This window comes from Capricornis sumatraensis, chromosome 3 (assembly GCF_032405125.1).
Source record: "Capricornis sumatraensis isolate serow.1 chromosome 3, serow.2, whole genome shotgun sequence".
In the NCBI taxonomy this organism is placed as follows: domain Eukaryota; kingdom Metazoa; phylum Chordata; class Mammalia; order Artiodactyla; family Bovidae; genus Capricornis; species Capricornis sumatraensis.
The window spans coordinates 9,010,472-9,032,816 of record NC_091071.1 but is presented as its reverse complement, the minus strand read 5'-3'; the positions used below and the strand labels follow the sequence as shown (position 1 = coordinate 9,032,816).

Below are 22,345 nucleotides of genomic sequence, written 5' to 3'. Positions count from 1 at the left end.
AAAAAGTCACCTAGGAGAGTAGTACAGATAGACCCGGAGGAACCTCCCTCCAGGTCACCTTTTCTGTGTAGCTGGGTGAATCTGTTCCTTTAGAATTTCCCAGTGAATTTTGTAGAATTGCTTTTTTGTTTGTTTGTCGGCAAAATGCTGGGTTTTTTCCCCATGTTTAAAAATTATGGAAAATAATCATTATAGATAATATAGAGAATGATATGGTGAACTTTCACATAACTCATCTTAACAATTTACCAACACGTCCCCGTCTTGTTCTTTCTGTATTCCCGCCCAGCAACCCTACCACCCCACTCCCAGACTGTTCTGAAGCAAATCCCCAGGTGGGGTTAGAAATGCTTCAAGACCACGTTGCTGCTGAATGGTCACAGGAAAGTCTCCAAAGTCACTGGATCTTTGGGTTAGGGTTTTGATTAAGAGGGGGGAAAAAAAAAATGAAGGTCCTCAAAAACTGCAAGCAGAAATTTTCCAAAATACTTCAGCGCATCTTCTCAATTTTATTTATTTATTATGAATTTTTTGGCCGCACCGCGTGGCTTGCAGGATCTTAGTTCCCTGACCAAGGGTTGAACCCAGGCCCCTGCAGTGAAAATGCTGAGCATGAGAGAGCTGCCTGCCTCCTCAGTCTTACTTTTTGTCTGGAGCTCTGGGATCCTTGGGAAGCAAAGGGATGCCTGGGCCCATTTTTTTGTGACACCCCAGCTTCCCACACTCAATGATGTGGCAGGACCCTTCCTGCTGGAGCCTCACCGCAGCCCCGCCGCACCTGTGCTCAGGACTAAGCTGTCCTCCCTGCAGGTGAGGCTGGGCTGCAGGGCGTGAAGGGACGGGTGGCCAACAGCTATGTCCTAGGTGTTTTTTTCCTCTAATTTCCAAACTTGCAGCATTAATGTCTCATGGAAAGAACAGTCTCATGTCTGATGAGACATCTGGAAAGAGGTTCTTGGCCCCAGCTCTCTCTCCAGATCTCAGAGTTTTGGGGTTGTTCTAAGTATTTCTTTGGCTGCGTCAGGTCGCGGCATGCCGGATCATCCATCTTCTTTGTGGCATTGGGCACTTCTTCAGCTGCGACCTGCGAACTCTTAGTTGCGGCCTGGGGGATCCCTGACCGCAGGGATGGAACCCAGGCCCCCTGCATTGGGAACACAGAGTCTGCCACTGGACCACCTGGGACATCCCTCAGGGCCCCTTTGTATGAAACAAGCCTGACCTTCATCGCCTTAGAAGGCTCCAGTGAGGCGGGGAAAGCAGACAGGAACATCACTGCTCTTAAACTGGAAATGTTTATTGAGACGTTTCCGTTGGAGGAGGCGCTTTGTCTCCCTGACTCTGGCTTTTCTGAGGCAGAAGGTCCCTCAGGCTCCCGCCCGTCCCATGAGACGGTCGTGTTTCTGCCCAGTCAGCCGGGGCCCCGGCCACTCCTCCCCGCCTGCCCCTTCCGCAGTCTGCCCGCAGCGGATGCTCCCACGAGAGGTTCACGAAGTTAGCTGCGGCTTCATCTCTGCTTCAGTCAACCAAGGCCCAGAGAAAGGAGCGCCAGGGCACCCCCAACTGTCGAAATGAAGTACACGTAATGCTTAAAGGAGACAGGTTACTACACAACCTCTACCCAGAAACGCAAAATATTAAATACGACTCCACCTGCATAAATTAACTGTACAAGCTTATCCATCATGAAATCCCGGCAACCAACGTTAGTAAGCAATTTGGGATCAAAATCCAAAGCAGAAAAAAAAGGACACGAACACCCATGTAGTACGATGTTTTCAATGCAGGTAGGGGGATGCGGCTGCCCCCAGTTCTGGGCTCGGGCCCCCCAGGCTCCTGCCTTGCCCGTGGGAGCCGGTCAGAGGTTGGCTCCATATAACTGTCCCTTCCCGGGCTGGGTGCCCTGTGGCCAGCCGGCTGGTCCTCAGGACACGTTGACGCCCCTCCCAGGAGTGCAGTAGGGAGTGTAGAAGTTGAGCGGCTCTGGAGAAGGGGTCCTGGGGAGGCGATAAATGGTTCCCTGGCTCCTTCAATGAAGAGGAAAGGTATTTGTTAAAAGAGGGAAAGGTTTGCCTGGCCTGATGCTTTGTCCCCTTGGCCCCAGGAGGATACACAGTGATGGTCAGTGAGCAGAGAACCTGCCCATCAAACGAGCGTGTTTCTTCTTCCAGGAGCCAGGAGCTGCCGTTTTTTTTCTTTTTTTAGGTGAGAGGCTGGGGATCTTAGTTCCCCAGTCAGGGAATGAATCCCCATGGAAGCTCGGAGTCCGAACCACTGGACCACCAGGGAGGTGCCTGCTTTTTGTTTGAATTCCTGAAGGGACTTGACTAGAGGTGCCAGGCCCTAACTCCACTCTGCCCCCAGCCTTGCCTGGTGGCCCTTTCACTTACTTGAACACGGGGATTAGGCCTTTCCAGTCTTGTCAGGCCACTTTGGACACCAGCTTGTGCAGTTCAGACCTTCTTGTGTGCAAGGTCGAGGGTGTAAATTCCAGCCAGCCAGAGTCCGACCCCAAACTTAAGGCTCCCCGTATTGTGTGTCAGACAGCGTACTCTAATTTCTTTCCTCTTAGGAGCCTGCACAGCCTCTTTGCTCCTGCCCTCTCCCTGAATCCAGATGCAGGGCTCTTAACTCCCCACTTCGTACAACCTCCTGCACGGTATCTCCAACTTAGCAGGCCCAGACATAAACCAGCCTTGCCCACAAAACCCGCTCTGCTGGTCACCTCCCTGATCTCAGCTGCAGATAGTGATGCCCTCTCTTTTGACTCGGGCAAAACCCCCAGGCCTCTTCAATCCTCACTCCACCTGGCAGCTGACACGCGGCGCGTCAGGGAGCCCCTTCAGCTGCACAAACGGTCTGCCTCCACCGCGGCCTCCCGGGTTCCTGCCCGAAGGCACTGGCCTCCCTGCCTCCTCTTCCCCTGTATTCACGTCTCTACACAATGGTGGGCATTGATACCCGAGAAACAGCAAGTTGCTCTTCCCCTGCCGAGCACATCCCCATCTCAGAAAAAACCCAGCTGCTGGCCCTGCCCTCCACCTCTGCCACTCCCCCATCGCTCTGTTCTGTTCCCCTCCTGTTGTAGGAATCAGGCTCCTGTCGGGGGTCCTTCCCTCCCCTAGAAGAGTGAGGAGGGGAGCTCTGAAAGACTGCCTCCCAGCTTAAATGACGGCACCCTCCCCTGCCCCACCGCATTCCTCCTGCCTCTCCCCACCTCTAACATCCTAACTGCTCAATTTCCTTTCTCCCCTCCCCTCTCCTCCCTTCCCTCTTCTCCCCTCTCCTCTTCCAGCTAGTTCTCTTGTTCCTCTCTCCCATCAGAATGGAAGTTCTCAGTGGACAGGGATTTGTGTATCTTCTCTTTATCACTGTGTCCCTAGCCCCTAAGGCAGAACTTGCCCCTGGCAGGTGCCCCCTAGATGCGGGGTGAATGAATGAACCACGGGCTCTGCCCTTTGAGCTTAAACGCCTGTGGCTGATACTATTGCTGGTTTCTCAAACGGCCCAGGCCTGCCCCCAGTGTGACAGGCTTGCCCGTGTCCCCCAGATCAGGACTTCAGGCAGCCTTTGCAGGACCCTCAGATAGACTCCCTCCCTTCCGGAGGCAGGGCCCGGGCTCCTACATCTTCGTGCTCCTGTGTCCATCCCCTTCTCCACGCACTCTAAGTGGGGACCTCGGCAGGTGGCTTGTCCTCTCTGTGCCTTGGGGGGCGCCAAGGGGTGGTGTGTGAGCACTTGGCACCATCACCAGCCCCCCATCCCACGCCATTCCTGAGTCCAACATGGGCAAGTCATCCTGGTCCTGCGGCTTCTTTTTTTTTTGGGGGGGGGGTGTTGCTGCTACACCACGTGGCATGCAGGATCTTAGTTCCTCGACCAGGGATCAAACCCATGTTCTTTGCAGCGGCAGCGCGGAATCCTAACCACCAGGCTACCTGGGAAGTCCTTGGCCCTGCTTTCTGTGAGGGTCTTGCGTGTCCCATCTAAGACGCAGGTCCCAGTAGCTCCACGTTGCAAGGGAGGAAGTGGGTCACGGGAGGTTAAATCACCCTCCAAGGTTGCAGAGGCCCACCCAGACTCACCAGCCTGCCCTGCCTGATACCCCCGGGGCTGAGACTTTGTGTCCGACGTAAATATGTTACCTCACCACACCAGCCACAAGAGTTGGGGGTGGGCAGGGACTTGTCGGGAGGTCCAGTGCCCCAAGAAACGACCCCACGTCAGCACCCATGAGTGCTGTCCACAGCCCCCGCTGTGGCTCCTCCAGCCCCGGTGCTCTGCCTCGCCCTGGGGGTGTGGTCCCCCTCATGCAGCCCGCCAGCCGGGACCATACCTTCCTCCAGGCACCTTCTTCCCTAAGCTTCGGTGGCCGCCACATCCCCGTTCACATAATCGGGCTCCCCGTCCTCGTCTGGGCTTCCTGCCAGGGAAAGCGGCGCTTCCCGTGGGGCTGGCTCTGCGGATCCGCGGGCAGATGGTCAGAGGGTTCACACGGACACACTCAGCCCGGCCCTGTCTCCGCAGATGGCACCAAGCAGCGCACGGGAAAGGCTACACTGGGCAGTGTGTCCGTCCCATCCCCTCTGGGATCTGCCGGCACTCTGTCCCGCCCGGAGCAGGGCAGGTGCGATTCCATCCAAGCTGCTGGACGGGGCAGCAGGCCAGGAGGACCCAACCTCAGAGGCCACGGTGCTGCCAAAGGAGGTCCTGCCATGGCTGAGCCGCTGTAGCTGCTGATGCACCAGAAGCTTTGCCGTGGGATCAGCTGGATGGGCCTCGGGGGAGCCCACCTGGCCTCGTCCTCCCAGATCCCCTAAGCGCCCCTCTCTCCCCCTCCCCCTGACTGTGTGTCCCAGGCTAGGGCAGCCCTCCTCCAGTGCAAGCCAGCTGAAGGCAACCATTTGGGAATGCCTGGGCTCCGGCCACATACCCACGACTCTCTTGGACTCTTGCCACTGCTGGATGGATGCCGAGTTCTGATAATCCTCAGACCCCTCGTCCCCTGCAGGGAGAGCACCAGGACGGGCTGAGGAAGGGACAGCCACCAGGGCCATTCCTCAGGCCAGCGAGGTGCTGTGGCCGCCCCTCTAGAGGGGCAGCCTGCATCCTTCATGCACTTGGCAGACCCTCGAGGGAGGGAGGGAGATCCAGGGACTGACGGGGCCTCCTCCCGGGACACAAGGTCTGGTCATGGTGAACCCTGCAGCGGGAGCTCCAGACCCCAGCAGCGCAAACTTACCCGAGTCCATTCTCTTTGGCTTGCAAATGAGCACGTTCTCATAGGAATTGGTGTCATCGTCATCTGCCAGGGAGAGGGGAGAGGGTGGGGGGTGCTGGTGGGTCCTGCCTGACAAGCCTGCAAGCCTGGCTCTTCCTCCCTCCCTCTGTCTCATCAATCCCCCTCTGGGTCCCGCAGGGCCTCGAACATTCTCCTGGACAAGCGTCTTAATGGGCACAGGCCTGGCTCCGTGGCTTCCACCCTGGGCTCCTTCTGTCTTTCAAAGCTACCCCTGAACGCTCTGGGGAGGGGCAGGCCCAGCGTGGATAGTTAAAGAGAAGGGAGACCCATCTCTCTGCAGGCAAGAGGGGCAGGCAGAACCACTGGGGGCACAGGAGACAGGGACCTGCCTAACCCTTCAGGCAGTGGGGGCAGACTGAGGATCCTCTGCCCAGGGCCTAGGCTGGGTGTGGCATATCAGAGCCTGGTACCCTGGCTTTGCACCCCACCCCCACACCCCAACGAGGAAGCTAAGCTCTAAACACCACCCCACCCAGCTTCCATCTTTGTTGAAGAGGCTCTGAGAAGTGAGGGCTTTCCCCCCCAATATAGGAGCGCAGTGGGGGAGAAGACCTTCACTCCCACTCTAGCTCGGCCTAGGCGGGGGTCCAGGCCTATGCCCCTTTCAGCAGGCACTGCCCACCCTCTTGTTCTGTAAAGCCAAGGTGTAAAGAGCCCAGGGTTCCAGCACCCTCAGGGCTAGCAGGGCTTGGCATCCTTCAAGCAAGTCTGCCCCTTCCAGGGCCTCCCTCCAAGGACCCATGTGTCCCCAGCCTTGAGGGGGGCCCTGAATGACAAGGGGACCAGCCTGACCCTGGTCCCTGCCCTCAGCTCCCCTTCTGCTCCCTGACTCTTGCTCCCTCCCATCCCTGCCCTCCTCTGGATCTCAGCTCCTGCCCGCAGTGCCAGCCTCCTCAATCCTCCCAGGTCCTCCCAGATTCTCCTCGATCCTCCCCCAGGCCTCCTCGGTCCTCCTAGATCCTCCCAGATCCTCCTAGGTCCTCCTCGTCTTCCGCAGTCCTCCCGGATCCTCCCAGATCCTCCCCAGTCCTCTCCATCCTCCCGGGTCCTCCGAACCCTCTCTGGCCCAGCCCCGAGGGTGTGGCCTCTGAAGCTGATGTGCCCTCGCTGCCTCCTCTGCCTCACCTTCCACGGGCTTCTGGAACGGATCGCAATTGTAATAGTCCGTGGAGGTGGGGTCTCTGACAAGAAAACACAGACACAGCACCAGCTGCGGGGCAGGCCCGTGGTGGGGATGCGGGCTTCACGTGGGGGCGGTGAGACCACGGCTGCCCCCCTCCCCCGTCGTCACTGCTCCCGGAGCCCGTGCGGGGCTCAGCCAGGGTCTCACCCCTGAGCCACCTTGGGGCTGACAGCGTGGTGGCCTGGCTCCAGCCACCGCGCCGGGTGACTTCACGCAAGTCGCCTCCCGCCCCGGAACCTGTTTGCCCAACAGGGAGCCCAGGAGGAGATGTCCTGGGGGGCCCTTCCTCCGGAGGGTCAGCCGACGCAGGGTGAGCCCCGCCCACTCAGGCGGCCCCGCCCACTCCAGACGGCCCCGCCCCCGAGCAGGGCTGCGGCCCTGCCCCGGCCGCGGCCGTGCCCCGGCCTCGTCCCCACGAAGCCAAGGCCCTCTGAGGGACCACGGTGCTGCAGGGAGCCTGTCCGGGCCCACGGGTTTCCAGGGCAGGAGGCCGTTCTCGCGGAAGGAAGCTGAGGGCGGGGCGGAGGTGGCCAGGGCCCACAGAAGGCCGCTCACATGTAGGATTCCTCTGATCTGGGTCTGCTTCCTGCGGGAGGGAGCGAGAATCAGGCTGCGGCAGGGGCTGTGGGCCCGCACAGCAGCCCCCTCCTGCCCAGAACCCACCTACCTTTGCTGAAGTACTGGTACCTGGGGGATGAAGAATCTGGAAGAAAGTCCACGCCCATTGGCTCAATGCTGGTTCCCCAGCCTGGGCCCCTCCAGGTGTTTCCCAGTCTTCACACCTTCACACCTGCTCTCTGTCCCCTTGCCCCACTGGGCCAGCCATCAGGCCTCCCAGCCCAGCTGGCATGTCTCTCCTCTGGGAAGGCCTCGTGCTTAGTACCTGTCCCACCAGGTATTCACCTGTCTCCGTCCCATCTTGCCCCAGCCCCCACCCCTGTGTCCCAGGTCACTCACCCTCGAGGCTGGGCGAGAACCGCAACAGCTTGTCCTTCCTGCATGGGAGCGGGGGCAGGGCTGAGAAGGGGCTGGGAGGAGGCCCCTGGGGTTCCTGGGAGTCTGGAGCCCACAGCCCCCCTGGTAGTGCCCTCAGAATCAGAACTGGGGCTCTGAAGTCTGAGGAAGGAGCAGGGTCTTGGCCTGGGCTCTGCCAGGTGGGGACTCCCCAGGGCCCTCCTCATCACCTCCCTTGGGTGTGGGTTTGGGGGCTCATTCCTACCTTGTCAACTCCATGTTGGAGGCCGTGTCCCCGGGCCAGGCCTCCCTGACCACTGCAAAGGATGAGGGGGTATTGGCCGGGCCCCAGACCAGCTGGCTGGTGTAGTCCCTTCACCCCATCACCCAGCCCGATCAGGCCTGGCCACAGCCTTAGAACAATGAGGATGAAAGGGACTTTGAGGCTGACACCCCCAACCCTGAGCCCAGCCTGGGACCCGTCTGCCAGGGGACTCACGGGTGTAGGTCCGGGCCACTGCAAAGCTCTGCTGATTCTCTTGCCTGGAAACACACAGAGCTGTGCTGAGTCAGGGCCTGGCTTCCCACAGCCCCAGGGACAGAGAGAACAGACGGACAGGGATGGACAGACCACGGCGAGAGTGAGGGGGTGCTGCCAGCCCTCCACGACTCAGATCCTGGGTTTCCTGATGGTCTCCTCATCCATACAGCCCCCCTGCCTGCCCACTGGTGCCCACCCTTCTCACACGGGCCTGGGCTGGAGCCAACCAGACACGTAGATGGTCAGGAAGGTCTGTGGGCAGGGCTGGGAGAGCTGCTCAGGGATCTGGCGATGACTTCAACCAGGAGCAACAAAGAGGCTGCCCCCACCACCTACCACCCCAGGAATGTTTAAGATTCCTTTGAGAGCACGGTGTCCTGGAGATGTTCAAACATGCCATTTATTCCCCAGTAACGGATGAGGCAACTTCAGGGCTTAGAGGCAACTTCAGGGCTTAGCAAACACAGCTAGATATCTAACTATCACTTTCTTCCTTTCAAACAGAACCTGATTTATATTTAGACAATCACACACCCATCTATAAGGCTCTATTTCCCAATAAATGTACGACATCAAACTAAAAACCTTCTGCTCAGCCAAGGAAGTCATCGATGAAACCAAAAGACCGTCTGCCAAGCAGGAGAAGCTATTTGCAAATGATATATCTGATAAGGGCTTAATGTCCCTTATAATATAATATATAAACAACTCATAACAACCAAAAAACAACCTGATTAACAAACTGGGCAGAGGAGCTCAATAGACATTTTTCTAAAGAAGACTTATAAATGGCCAACAGATATGAAAAGATGTTCAACATCACTAATTATGAAGGAAATAAATGCAAATCAAAACCATGGTGAAGTTTCACCTTAGACCTGATAGAACAACAATATTATCAAAAAGGCAAGAAATAAAAAGTGTTGGTAAGGATGTAGAGGAAAGGAAACTCTTGTGTGCTATTGGGGGGGAATATAAATTAGTATAGTCACTATAAATTCAATATGGAGATGCCCCAAAATACTAAGGATAAAACTACCATATAATCCAGCAATCCCACTTCTGGGTATTTACCTAAAGAATATGAAATAACTAATTTGAAAAGCTGTATACAATGCTGCAGAAGACTCTTGAGAGTCCCTTGAACAGCAAAGAGATTAAACCAGTCAATCCTACAGGAAATCAACCCTGAATACTCATTGGAAGGACTGATGCTGAAGCACCAATACTCTGGCCACCTGATGCGAAGAACTGACTCACTGGAAAACACCCTGATGCTGGGAAAGATTGAGGGCAGGAGGAGAAGGAGGAGGCACAAGATGAGATGGGTGGATGGCATCACTGACTCAATGGACTTGAATCTGAGCAAACTCTGAGACATAGTGAAGGACAGAGGAGCCTGGCATGCAGCAAGCCATGGCGTTGCAGAGTCTGACACGACTTAGCAACTGAACAACAACAAGATACGTGCCCCTATGTTTGTTGCAGCACTATTTACAATAGCCAAGACACGGAGACAATCTAAGTGTCCATCAACACATAGATGAGTGAGTAAAGAGGATGTGGCGTATATATACCACGGAATACTATTTACCCATAAAAAGACAAAATCTTGCTATTTGTGACAATGTGGTTGGACTTTGAGGGTATTATGCTAAGTGAAATAAGTTAGAGAAGGAAAAATTCTGTATGATTTCACTCGTATATGAAATATAAAAAACAAACAAAATAAATGAACAAACCAAACAAAAACTAACTTGTGGGTACAGAGAGAAGAGTAGTGTTTACCAAAGTTGAGAGGGCAAAATTGGTAAAGGGGATGAACTGTGTGATGACAGATGGAAATTAAATGTTCCTTGGTACGCTTGATATAGGGTATACAGAAATAGAAATTAAATATTCTACATGTGAAACCTAAATAAGGAGGCACTCCCAACTGGGATGCACCCTTTTTGTCTTCCTTCTTCATTCTTACTGCTGCATGGAATGCAGAGACGAGGGCTGGAGCTTTAGCTGACATTTTGGCCCATGAAGTGCCTTTGGGAATGAATGCCACCACTAAGGATAGTGGAGCAGATTAGCTAATTATAAAAGCCTCTTGGGTTTCTTCCATGGACCAGAATGGCGACCTGGTCCAGTCTTCCAGGAGCTCCTGAGGGGTGAAAGTGATCTGATTTAGGAACAAGGCCCTAAATCCACAGAAGAGAGTCTGGCCTGGCTTCCCAGAGGAAATGAGACAGGAGCTGGGCCTGGCACAGGCTGGTAGGACTGAACCCAAGTGAGGCGGGGAGAGCCCAAGTCTCCCCTCTGATCTCCTCCCACTCAGGCCTCTTTCTCCACCTCCCACATGGGGAGGTTTAGCTTGTGCCTCTGAGGATCTTCAGGTATAAGATTAATCGGGGGACTGGAGTGGGCAGGGGCTAAGGGAGGAGGGGAGAGGGAAGATACTGAGGAACTTGCCTTGGGGCAGGGGTGTGGCCAGTGGGGAGGGCACCAGGGTAGTCCAGTCCACGCCCCTGGTGGAGGTTGTGGGCTGGCGAGCCAGAGGACCAAGGGACCCCAAAAGGCTGGGAAGGTCCAGCCCCAGCCCTTGGAGTGGGCATGGATGGGAAAATTCTATTTTCAAATCTCACTGTGGTTTTTCAGTTGCAAAAGGAAATGAGAAGAGGGTGTGTGAGCGAGTTTGTATGTGAGTGCCTGCCCAGGCGTGCAAGCAGGCCCTGCGTGTGTGTGAGAAGTGCATGCATGAATGAGCGCCGGGGGAGCCAGCGGGTGTGCGTGGGCGTGCAGGCCTGTGCACGTGTGTGCACGCAGGCCTCGGAGCCCTCCACCAGCACACCGCTGGCCGCAGCCCTCCTGCCGGGGTCCTGACGCTCTGGGGTCAGTGCCAGCGTTTCATGTTTCATCTCCCCTGACCACTGCCCTGCTTCCGGCTCTCCCGCGACTCCCCTTGGCCCTTTGGACAAAGGCCAAGGCCTCTGGCCAAGGTCAAGACTCTCCTTCCTCTGAATTCAGCTCACTACTCTCAAGACATGTTCAGTCCAGCTGCATCAAACCCGAGGCAGTGTCCACCCCGGCCTGAAGTCAGTGATTGCCCACACTGTTCCCTCTCTCTCTGGAATGTCCCCCTTTTCCCTTCTGTCTCTTCAGATTCTTCCTGCCTCCTCCAGGAGGCCTTCCGTGATCCCCCCCAGTTTCATGCCCACATGCTGTCTCGGACCCAGCACCTGGTCCCTGGTCCCTGTCCCGGCAACGGGAGGGCGGGATTCCTCTGTCAACCCCCCAGCACAGCCTAGTTCCCACTGGGGTGGGGTCACGGCGGGGATTTCTGGAGACGCTCCTGGGCTCACTGGAGCGTGCCTCCCACCCTCCCCAACTAGTCTGGGGCAGGGTTTGGGCGGTCCCTGGGCACCCCCTCATCCTCCCCTAAGTGCTGAGGACCCACTGGAGCCCGGCATGGAGGAGGTGAAAGTGAAGGGGTGAGGGGTGGGGGCGAGGTGCCTGAGGGGAGGCCCACAGGGACGGCCCCCGCCCAGGCAGCACACACAGCATCACTGGGCTGGGGAGACACTCACAGACTCCGCTGCTCATAGATTTTCTCAGACTTCTTTGCACCTGCAAGAGCAGGACCAGATTAGCCAGTTCCCTGATCCCGCCCCCCGGGGCCAGGTGGGAGCTGAGATCCGAGGCCCAACCATCTCCCCTGTTGCCCTGGGCAGGCCTCAGACCAGACGTGGGGGCTGAGCCACTCATCGCTGGGGGCCACCTGACCCTGGCGAGGTCTGCTCACCATTTACTTAGGAGAGTGGACCGTGAAGGCAGACAGCCCAGCCCCCTCTCCCCTCCCTTGTCCGGCACAATCCATGCGCAGACAGATGCCTTTGGGAGAACCAACACTCCCATTCAGTCAGACCAGTGGTCTTCAGAGAACGATCAGGGGCCGTGTCCCTGGGTTTCACTTCTGCGCCCCCAGGCTTATCTGACTGCCCCTTCCGAGCAGCCGGGTCTGGGCCTGAGCGGCTCTCTGGGGACACCGCGCACTCCTCCCACAGGCCCACGACCCCCAGGCTTTACCTGGGCGGGAACAGCGCACACACAGGCCGGCCGCTGCCCCCAGCAGCAGCAGCAGAGCCGCCCCCGGCCACAGCAGTTCTGTGTCCGTGCTCATGTCCACTCCGGGGCGCTCTTCTTCCTGCAGGGCTGCGACAGGGGGCACTGTGAGCCAGGGTGGGGGCCACAGGGCTGCCCCTGCTAGGAACCCTCCCCCAACTGTCCCCTGACAGCCCAGCGTCCCCTACCCTCCCTGCTCTGGGACCAGACGGGTCAGAACCAGCCCTGTCCGCTCATCTGACCCCAGACCCGCACCTCGGGTCCCCCAGGGCCATCATCAAGTGCTGGAAGGTTCTGGAAACCTGCCTGTAAGCGCACACTCCCACGCACACCTTTGCTTAGTCCACCCAGCCACCGAGCGAGGGGGAGGCTAGAGCCATTTCGTAAACAGAGAAACGGAAGCCTCAAATTCCACAGCTGCAAAGGGGAAAGGCGGGATTTGAATGCCGGCCTCCAGACCCTAGGGGCTTCCCAGAGGCGCTAGTGGTAAAGAACCTGCCTGCCAGTGCAGGAGACATAAGAGATGAGGGTTCGATCCCTGGGTCAGGAAGATCCCCTGGAGGAAGGCATGGCAGCCCACTCCAGTATTCTTGCCTGGAGAATCCCATAGACAGAGAAGCCCGGTGGGCTGCAGTCCACACAGTTTCGCAAGGAGTCAGACATGACTGAAGTGACCCAGCACGCATGCAAGGACTCCAGACCCTAATGCTTGTTCTGTTCTTTCATCCTGTGATAAAACCTCCTGCGAACCCAGCGCTGTTCCCCAAGCTCAGAGTCCACTGCCCCTTCTACACCAGAGCCCCCATCCACCCTAGGGTGATTCTCTGCTCCCACCCAAGGCCTCCCGGGGAAGCTAGGGGTGCGTTTTCCATTCCTAAAATGCCTGTCTACCCAGATGCTCTGGCTCCTCCTGTCCTTGGAGCTGGGAGGAAGGTCAGGAAGGCTTCTCGGAGGAGGTGGGCCTGAGACCAGGAAGGGGGGAAGGGCGCCTGGGCGGAGGGACTTTGGTGGCTGGTAGAGGAATGTGCTGGGAGATGGGGTTAAGAGGCCACTCTGTGGTCAGTGGCCGGTTCCAGCCTCGGGGCCTCAGTGAAGCTGCAGGCAGCCACCTAGTAAGGCCTGCTGAGTGCAAGTTCAGCCCTCTTGAGGGGCCCTCCAGGGAGATTTGTTGCAACTCTAAAGAGACTCAGCCTCCTTTGCAAAGTGACAGTGGGCACAGGGCAGCAGGGGTCCTGCGGGGCCTGTGCCCCACAGTGGGCACGTGGACCCCATGCTATGGAGCATCCCCTCTGTGAACACCTGTGCCTCCCGCCTCGGCCACCTGGGAGGAGGCTTCTCGCTTCACAGCTGCGGGAGGCAAGGCTGAAGGAGACCCGAGCTTTGTGCAGGCCTCCCCCTTCTTTCTGGCTCCCCCAGAGGCCTGCACCATACCCTGTGGCCCCGCTCACCACCCCAAGCTTCCTGAATCCCCGTTTCAAAGCTGACAGGAAATCTCCGTGCAGGGCTCAGCCTCTGTCAGCGGCCCGTCATGCAGAAGTTACCTCTCCTTCCCGCAAATGCCAAGTGAGTCTGTGGGAACACCACCATTCCCAGACCTCGGGACCCAGTGGCCTCCATATAAGGAGAGAGGATGGACCGGTCACCCCCGGGATATCGTTCCAGGGGACCTCAGCAACCTGTCCTCTAGGAGCTGGGGCACCGTCTTCCCAGGCCGCATACCCTCCGCCCTCCCCAGACCTCCCTCTGGTCCAGGGCCGCCTCCCTCTTGGGCCTCCAGCCAAGGCCCAAGTCCATCCAGGGCTGGTGAGGTTGGGAGCCCCTGGTCTTGGACAGGGGGACCCCTACCTGTATCTCAGGGTCTCTTGGCCTCACTTTTCTCATCTGTAAAACTGGGATCGACCAGGGCCTTCCTCCAACAGTTGTGGAGAGTACACACACATCCAGCCTGGACCACAGTCAGGGTTTCAGGAAGAGAAACTTGCTGAGTGTCACACTTCCGGCCAGCTGGTTTGGACAGTTCCCTCGAGTGCCCACCCTTGACACGTTTATCTTTGGGTCGAGATGAAGGCTCTTTCTGCCCCCAAGGAGGTTTGGGGGTAGACCCACGGCGGGTTACTCCCGTGGGACAAGGGTCCAGCACTGGCCACGCTTGGGGTCTGCTTGAGACCCCAGGGGCAAGTCCACACACTCAGCTTGGCATTCAAGCTGAGGATCTGGGCTGCTGAGCTCTGCTGCCCTCCCTCCCCGAGGACCCCCAACCACCAGAAAGCCCTCTTGCTTCCTGGCTCTGCTGTTCTGGGATGAGCCACAGTCAGGCATGCTCCTAGCCCTGGTCCATCTTCCCCCCGCCTGGCACTGTGTGAGGGAAGGGGGCAGGGCATGAGAACACAAATTCTGCCCCAGCAGCTGAGTCCCAATGCCACCGGTCACCCTGTTAATGGAGGGAAAAAATGACACAACCCTCGGGTTCATCATAGGAGGCCCAGTGCTGAGATGACACCTGGAGGCGCTGCTGATGGCTGGTGTGGGGCACAGTTGGCTGTGCCCACCGTGACTTGTCATCATCACGGTCCCCGCAGGATGGGAAGGGGTTAGCTGCATCCTGGCTGGCTGGCCTGCACTGGACAGCGTGGGGCAACCCTGCCTGAAGCCCTCCCTGCCTGCTCCCCCAGACACACAGGCCTGAGCCTGCCCCAGGAGGGGCGTCGTGCTGGGACCCTGGGAGACCCTGGGATCTGAAGGCGAGCGTGGCTGTTGCACCCAGCCCCACAGTTGTCACAGAGCCACACGGCATCCCCTCGGAGAGGTCGGCTCCTTTCTTCTCCAAGGGAGGAGAGGGCGGCCCAGAGAGGTGAGTACTCTGCCCAAGGTCACACAGCTGAGCAGTCAGAGCCAAGACCTGTACTCAGGGCAGGTGGACTCTAGGCCTACACTCCTTACTGTAAATCCTTTCTTAAATTACATTTTTTAAAAAGACTTACACAATATGGTTTTTTTTTTTTTACAATATGGTTTTTAAAAGATTCATTTGAAAAAAAAAAAAAAGATCCATTTGAGGAAGAAACTAGGACTGCCTCTTCCCCGAGACCAAGACGGACTCAACTTGTCTTCTCTGCTTGTTTTCCCACCCAGGTCTGAGAACAGGTGGGGTGGCAGCGGGGGAAAGGAGAGGGGCTGGGCCCCCGCAGCGCCAGGAGGGCCCCCGGGGGCCAGGCCGCCCGGGGTGGAGTGGGGAGGGGAGAGGAGGCCACCGCAGCCCCAGGCCTGCAGGCCAAAATAGCAGAAAGGGAAGTGGGCAGTTTTCAGATGAACAAGGTTTGCAACAAGCCCACGGCGGAAGAGCTCTCAGGGTTGGGCTGAGCGGCCCCAGCACCCAGCCTCCCGCCCCCAAAGGCCCTTGGCGTCCCTCCTGCCCAGCCCCCCAGCCCTCCTCTTGCTGTGGATGGGGAAACTGAGGCCCGCCGGGGCCAAAGGGCAGGCTGCAGGGTAGGGATGGAGTCAAGAGGTTCCCATCCCAGCCCTTGGAAGGCTTTATCTGCTGGGCTTTGCTCTGTTTCCCCAAAGAACCTTGGCCTTCAGATGAGGCTCACCAGAGGTCTCTAATGGAGGTGCCTGATGCTCAGGTGCCTGGTGCAGGGCCCCAGGGAAGCTCCTGTTCTGGGCAGGCGAAGGGGAAGGCCATGGCCTCCCGTTGACAGAGCAGAGCCCTGGGAGCACGCCAGGGCCTGTATCTTCTCGACAGCCCCCCAAGCAGGGACCTGGTGGCCAGGCTGGGGGCTGGGTGGGGGCGGCCGGGGCAGCTCTTCCTCCAGGCCTGGGGCAGGACCTCGGCCTCCTCGCCTGGAGCGCCTCTCCCATCAACCCGTAGCTCCACAGCAGGGTCGTTACAGTCCCATTTTACAGATGAAGAAACCAAAGCTCCTGAGCCCCCCCGGGAACCCTGTCCTGGCCCCTCAGCAGTCTCTGGAAGTGATGGGACCACCCTGGGTGCTTCCCAGGGCTGTGCAGGCTGGGCCGGGGAAGGTGAGGGCAGGAGAGGGGCCGGAGCCCCAGAAACAACTGCCCTCGGGGTGCTGCAGGGGGTGGGGCAAGGGGCCCCTAGCCGGGGGGCACCAGGACAGGAGGTGTGGGGCGTCCTGGTTTCTTCCCGGCCCACCCAACAGGCAACCAGATGCTCCTGCCAGGACAACAGGGCCTCTCCCATCCCCCTGGGGTGTCAGAGGGCAGCCTCAGGACCCTGGCCTCAGGCCCAGGCTCCAGGTACCCCTGGGAAAGGCTTACCTGAGAGCGGGGGGCCTCCTCACCGTGGCCACCTCATCCTGAGCACGCACACCTGCCCGAGCCGATGCCAACGCCACAGACACTGGCGGGCAGCAGGCAGGGCGGCGGGCTTCCTGTCAGCCACTGAATCAGCCTTCACACATCCGCTGCTCTGCCGGACAGGCCCTGCTTGCAATAGACGGAGGCGGGGAGACCCAGAGACAGAGAGAGACGTGGAAACACAAACTCACGCAACATGCACGCTGAATACACACACGTGAAACCCCGTCTCAGGGAGGAAGAGACACACAGAGAGACAGGAGAAAGGCAATGAAGAATGAAATGGGGGTGCTTGCACAGACACACACAGGCAGCCAGAGAGTAAGACACGGACACACTAGACACACACACACACACAGAAATACACGCCCACACCAAAACACACACACACGAAGAAAACCAGAGAGAGAGACACACACACACACAAATAAAGAGATACACGTGCTAAAGAATGAGAAAGAGAAACACAGACATACACAGGGAGCCAGAGAGTGAGACACGGACACACTAGACACACACACACACACACACACAAAGAAAGAGATACACATGCTAAAGAATGAGAAACACAGACACACACAGGCAGCCAGAGAGTAAGACACGGACACACTAGAGACACACACACACACAAAGAAAGAGATACACGTGCTAAAGAATGAGAAAGAGAAACACAGACACACAAACACACATGCCAGGGCAGACGTAACGAACGGCTAGAGGCAAAGACAGATGGACGGAGTGGACAGACACCGGCACCAGAGGAAGGGAGACCCAGGTGAAGGGCAGAAGGAGGGACACGCATGGCCGCTCCTCCAGACCCGGGGGCCCCCTTACTTCCATTTTCCAGATGAGGCTCATAGAGGTGCAGAGCCGGCCACTCTCTCCACTTGCTGCCCCAGCATCCAGCTGTAGAGGTGAGGAGGTGCTGGACAGGTGGCCGGGTCCCCCAGCACCTCCTGTTAGTGGTCACCGAACAACTTGCCCAAGGCCACTGGACTCTTACCCCACTTGCTAGGGGCCCCAGGTAAGCCCACAGGGGTCGCACCTCAACCCCCCATCTGTCTGGCATCTCAGAGCCTGAGCTCCCCAGCTCTGGGCCCCTCTCTGCTGGGACGGGGTTTCTCTTCTGGTCCCAGTCCAGCCCTGCCAGGTGAGGCTAGGAATGCTGCCGGGAGGCCCAGTGGGAAGCAGACCAAAACCGCCAGGGCTGGGTGCTCACTGCTGCCACCCTGTGGGGGAGAAGGGTGGCGCGGGGACCTGGGCTACCTCGTGGGCCCCGAGTGCTGGTTGTCCTCACCCCTGCAAGTGGGGTCAGCAGGGCTAAAGCCAACCTCACCTGAGTTCCAAACCTGCGCCTGAGAACCGCGGGTGCCTCCCTCATTCCATGTGGGGGCAGCGCTATGTGTAAGTCCCTTGGCAACTCTTGCAAGAAGACCTTCGTTTTCTTAGGCAAGCTGGCTGGAGGCTGAGAGGCTAAGCTGGATTTCAACCCAGACCCCAAAGCCTGTTGTCTTTTCACCACTCGTGGGTTCAGGGGCTCGCTGGGACCGCCTGCCTGGCCCCTCCTCACCCACTGGGACAAGTCTGTGTTGGTTTCCATCCAACGTTGGGCTGTGTGCTTGCCCAGGTTTCTCTATCTGCAGAGACGGACAGGAGGTCCAACGTGTCTAGTGGGAATGGAGCTCTGTTTCACATGCTGGCTTCTGTCAAGGGCCTTCTTATTTATGGAGGATGCGGAGTCGACTGCTGACTGCCAGCAAAGTCGCAGGGTCCTTCCACAGTGGCACCCAGGATCCTCTCTGAGCCCATTTTCCATCTATAAGAAACAAGGGTCTCTCAACCCAAAGACGCTTTTTGAAATTGAGTGGGAGGAGGAGCCACTCAATCTGAATCCACTCCTGAATCCAGGAGGCTCCACTGCCCCCTTGTAGGCAATTCTAATTCCTCCAAGTTCTATTTATAGATCATTCAGATGTGAGTTAGAAGATAAGCTTTAAAAAACTAGACATTTCAACCCCTCTCCACATTAGCCATTTTGTGTCGTTATATAAATACTAGTGCCCCCAACTCTTTTTTCAATTCAGTGGTTTCTGGTATTTTTTTTGTGACAAAATACATGTAACATAAAATTTGCCATTTTTACCACTTCTAAGTGGGCACCTCAGAGGCATTAATTATTCACAGCTCCGTACAGCCATCACCACCGTCTTGTCTTCATCACTCCAAACAGGACTGTCCGGCTTTTCAGCTCACAGCTGAGTGTCAGTTGTGTGCACAATTGTTACAGAAGCAAGCTAAGTAGTAACACAGCAGTTCTAAGATCTGAAGTTCTAACGCTGAGAATCTTCTGGGGCATCCTTTCAAGGCTGATGGGAAGTGATGGATTTTCTTCAGATATATGCACATTGAGAAGCATATACAACATTCTCGAAGCCCCTGGAGTCTGTCTATAAAGCTGCTGCCACTCTCAACCTTTATGATGCAAATGAGAATCACTCTTGCCCCCCTTCACGCCCAGGCATTTATGACATTTCTCTTTGGTCCTAAGCTCACTACCCAGCAGAACCAAGAATATTCCTTCATTCTTCTGCCTCCCTCGTAACTAAGTGATGTTTCTGTCATCTATGTGTATTTTTTTTAGCCTTCAAAGTACTTTAAAAAAATTGAAGTATAGTTGACTTACAGTGTTATATAACTTTCTGCTGCACAGCAAAGTGATTCAGTTATACATACACATTTCTAAAAAAGAAAAAAAAATCCTTTTCCATTATGGTTCATCATAGGATACTCAATATAGTTCCCTGTGCTATACATAGTTAAAAAACTGTTTTCTATTCTGGATATAGGTATTTGTAAAGTGTTTGTGTGTGTGTGTGTGTATAAAATTAACACAAGCTGTGGGGCTATTTCTCTTGGGTGCATCTCTGGGAGAGGAACCGCTGGGCTAGAGTGTGGGACCATTCAATTTTCAGGCTAACGCTCATTTCAAATTAATTCCCACAGTGGCTGTACTCACTGACTCTCATTTGTAACATGTGAAGACCCACAAACTTAGCAGCAACTGGTTTGTCAGGCTTCTCGATCTTTGCTGTTTGGATGGGTGTAAAATAGTATTTTCTTTGTAGTCCTGATGCAGGTCCTTGACTACGGAGGTTGAGCACTTTATTTCCTCTTCTGTGAAATGCCTGTTCATTGTTGCTTAGTTTTCCACCGAGTTCTTTTTCTCTTACCAATTTGCAGGAAATCTTCATATACTTCATGTGTTTTTAGTTTGTAGCATCTTCATTTATATTTTGAAACATTACTTAAAAAAATCTGGTGAGCATATTCTGTATTTCAAGAGTAATTCCGAGGAATCCTGGTGCTACTTACAGAACCCTTTGGTGACCTGGAAAGCATCTCTGATCTCCCTGCCTCCCTATCCCGCTTAGAAAAGATAAGTTTCCAGGCCAGTAATGATTTTATTGCCCTCTGTCCCACGGTGAACAGGTACAGGAAACATTTTCTCTAAGTTCCTGAACTGAAAACCAAAGAGCCCACCACAGCAAAGGAGCATGCTTTTGTTTGTATATTTAATATTTTACAGTTAGAGTGTGGTTACAGATGTGGGAAGAGATTAGTCGTAGGTTATAATTAAATAAACAGTCTTTCACTATTCTGACTCATTCTCATGACAAAAAGCTGCAAAAGGAAAACTCTTAGATACTAGTTGTGTTTTTAAGCCTATTCAGTTCAGTTCAGTTCAGCTGCTCAGTCATGTCCGACTCTCTGCGACCCCATGAATTGCAGCACGCCAGGCCTCCCTGTCCATCACCAACTCCCAGAGTTCACTCAGATTCATGTCCATAGAGTCAGTGATGCCATCCAGCCATCTCATCCTCTGTCGTCCCCTTCTCCTCCTGCCCTCAATCCCTCCCAGCATCAAAGTCTTTTCCAATCCTCAAATAAAAAGCAACGCAAACATCTCAATGGCGTTAAAGATTGGCCAAGAAAATGTGAAAGACAGAGCAAAGCTCCTCACCAATAAGGGCAGAAGTGGCCAGGCCCAGGGGCCGAGAGTAGCCTGCTGTCCACCTAGCCTCCCCTCAGGGGAACCTTTTAGGGTGATTCACTGCCCTACAGGCTGAGCAAACTGTTTGGGGAGGGTGGTGAGAACCAGGAGAACCATCAGTGACATCAGAAAGCTCGAGATGTGCTCTGTCGGTCTCCCTCCCTGATGGCCCTACAAAAGCGCTGGTGAGGAGTCCTGCTCTGCAGACAGCATGTGGCAAGCTGAGCCGGAAACAGCTCGCTGACTCCATCCTCCAGGAGGCCGTCAGGTCCTAGTGAGGCTATCATTTTGAACAGCGAGCCCTGTCGTGGTGCAAGTGACCCTGCACAACCTCAACAGCCATTTGGAATTTGAGGACTGAAGGGAAGCCAAAGCGTACTCAAAGTGCAACTTGTGACAAGAGATTAATTACAGTAGGGTTGTTTAAAAAAACAAAACAAAACAAAAAAACAGGCATAGTCTCTAGAGGTTGCACTGCACCATCTCCTGACACAGCAAAGAAACGCTGTTTCTAGCACAGAGTGGCTTTACAAAGCTCAAGTGAATCAGTTCTTCTTCTAGACTTAATCTCCACCAAGAAATTTCCTTCACGGAGAGAACCAGGCTAATCCTTAGCAATCACAAATTGAGAGGGAACGCTAGGTAACAACTTCCCGACACCTTCCTTCTACATACAGGCCTCCTGACACTGCCCTCTTGCTCCCCGCTCACCGGGGCCTCCCTGAAGGAATATGAGACAGGATGGGGAACTCAGGCCTCTGGATGCCTGCTGTGGAAACCTGTCCTCTCCCGGGACCTGGAGAAACAGTTCGGCCTCTTGACAAAATGGACTCCAGGGTAAGAACATTCTTAGAAACCCGAACCCCTTATTAAAAGGGCCTCAATTGGCACTCTACTAAAATTGGTTTCTCTGAAGCCAGTTCAAGAATAGCAGAGAGAAACCAGATGTCAACGATCCGTCTGAACGACCTGTGGAACATTCACATAGTTAGTACAGATATTTGCAAAACTGACCCTATTTACTCAGGTGCTTATTTGGGGGAAAGACATACCTTCAATGCAGGTACTAAAATGATTCCCGTGGTCTCTAAAAATGGTGCTTGTGAAGAAGCGACCACTGCAGTGACAGCCACATCTGGGGGAGGCAGAGTCAGCTGCAGTCTCATTTCAATTACAAGAAACCTCTGAACGACTGGAGACCTAGAGGACCCTTCCGAGGTCCACAGGCCTGCAAAGACGGAATCCGTGGGAAGGCTTCTCATCATGAGAGTTGGTTTTCAAGCCTCTGCCCACCAGTTCCAGGAAACCCCTCCAGGAGACCAAGTCCCACCTGCTTAACTCTGGGCAGGGGGTTTTCAGCCTCAGAGATGCTCCCGCTCCCCTCTGAACGAAAACACCAGTTGAAATCAAGTCCTCTTGCTGGGGAGCAACTGAAGTCAACAGTCGCTCAGGCACTTGGTGGCACACACACCCACCCTCCCCGCTCATTTCTCCAGATTAAGTTGCAGTCAGGCTCCGACCGCAAGGTAAGCCGATTCACCCCCTTCCCCAGCAGTCGGGCCTCTCCCAAACAGAGTCTGCAGCCCTACACCTTGCCCACTGGGCCACAGAAGCCAGCAAACTACCCAGCGGCACCTCCTCAGCATACGATCTGCTTGCCGAGAAGCAGCACCCAGCACTGACATGAGGGCGCACCCAGGATTACCCAACCAAACCCTGGCATCCCATTTCTAATCATTACAAGCTTCTAAAATAAGCTCACAAATCTTGTAACTTCTGAAAGCAAAAGGCTTTGCCCACTGAACAGGACATCCTACTAAATTTGGACATGACTTTCCAAATGTAAAATTGTTAGTTTTACGAACAGCTAAAACACTCAAAAAA

General features: G+C 55.6%; 1 protein-coding gene across 2 annotated transcripts; it reads right to left on the bottom strand.

Annotated features, from left to right (window-relative positions):
* Positions 1-1,352: 1,352 nt before the first annotated feature.
* On the bottom strand, positions 1,353-16,496 carry LAT2 (linker for activation of T cells family member 2). Of its 2 annotated transcripts, none has more exons than XM_068968301.1 (13): positions 16,372-16,496; positions 12,055-12,180; positions 11,556-11,595; positions 7,939-7,982; positions 7,705-7,756; positions 7,443-7,480; positions 7,153-7,188; positions 7,041-7,071; positions 6,428-6,483; positions 5,243-5,305; positions 4,934-5,005; positions 4,337-4,459; positions 1,353-2,027 (listed from the first exon to the last, which is right to left on the bottom strand). In XM_068968301.1, exons 2-12 carry the CDS (start codon positions 12,146-12,148, stop codon positions 4,359-4,361), a joined length of 627 nt encoding a protein of 208 aa, XP_068824402.1. In that variant the 5' UTR covers positions 12,149-12,180; positions 16,372-16,496; the 3' UTR covers positions 1,353-2,027; positions 4,337-4,358. The 2 variants fall into 2 exon arrangements, with proteins under 2 accessions (XP_068824402.1, XP_068824403.1); XM_068968302.1 differs by having other exon boundaries at positions 12,055-12,172; positions 16,372-16,489.
* Between the last annotated feature and the right edge of the window lie 5,849 nt (positions 16,497-22,345).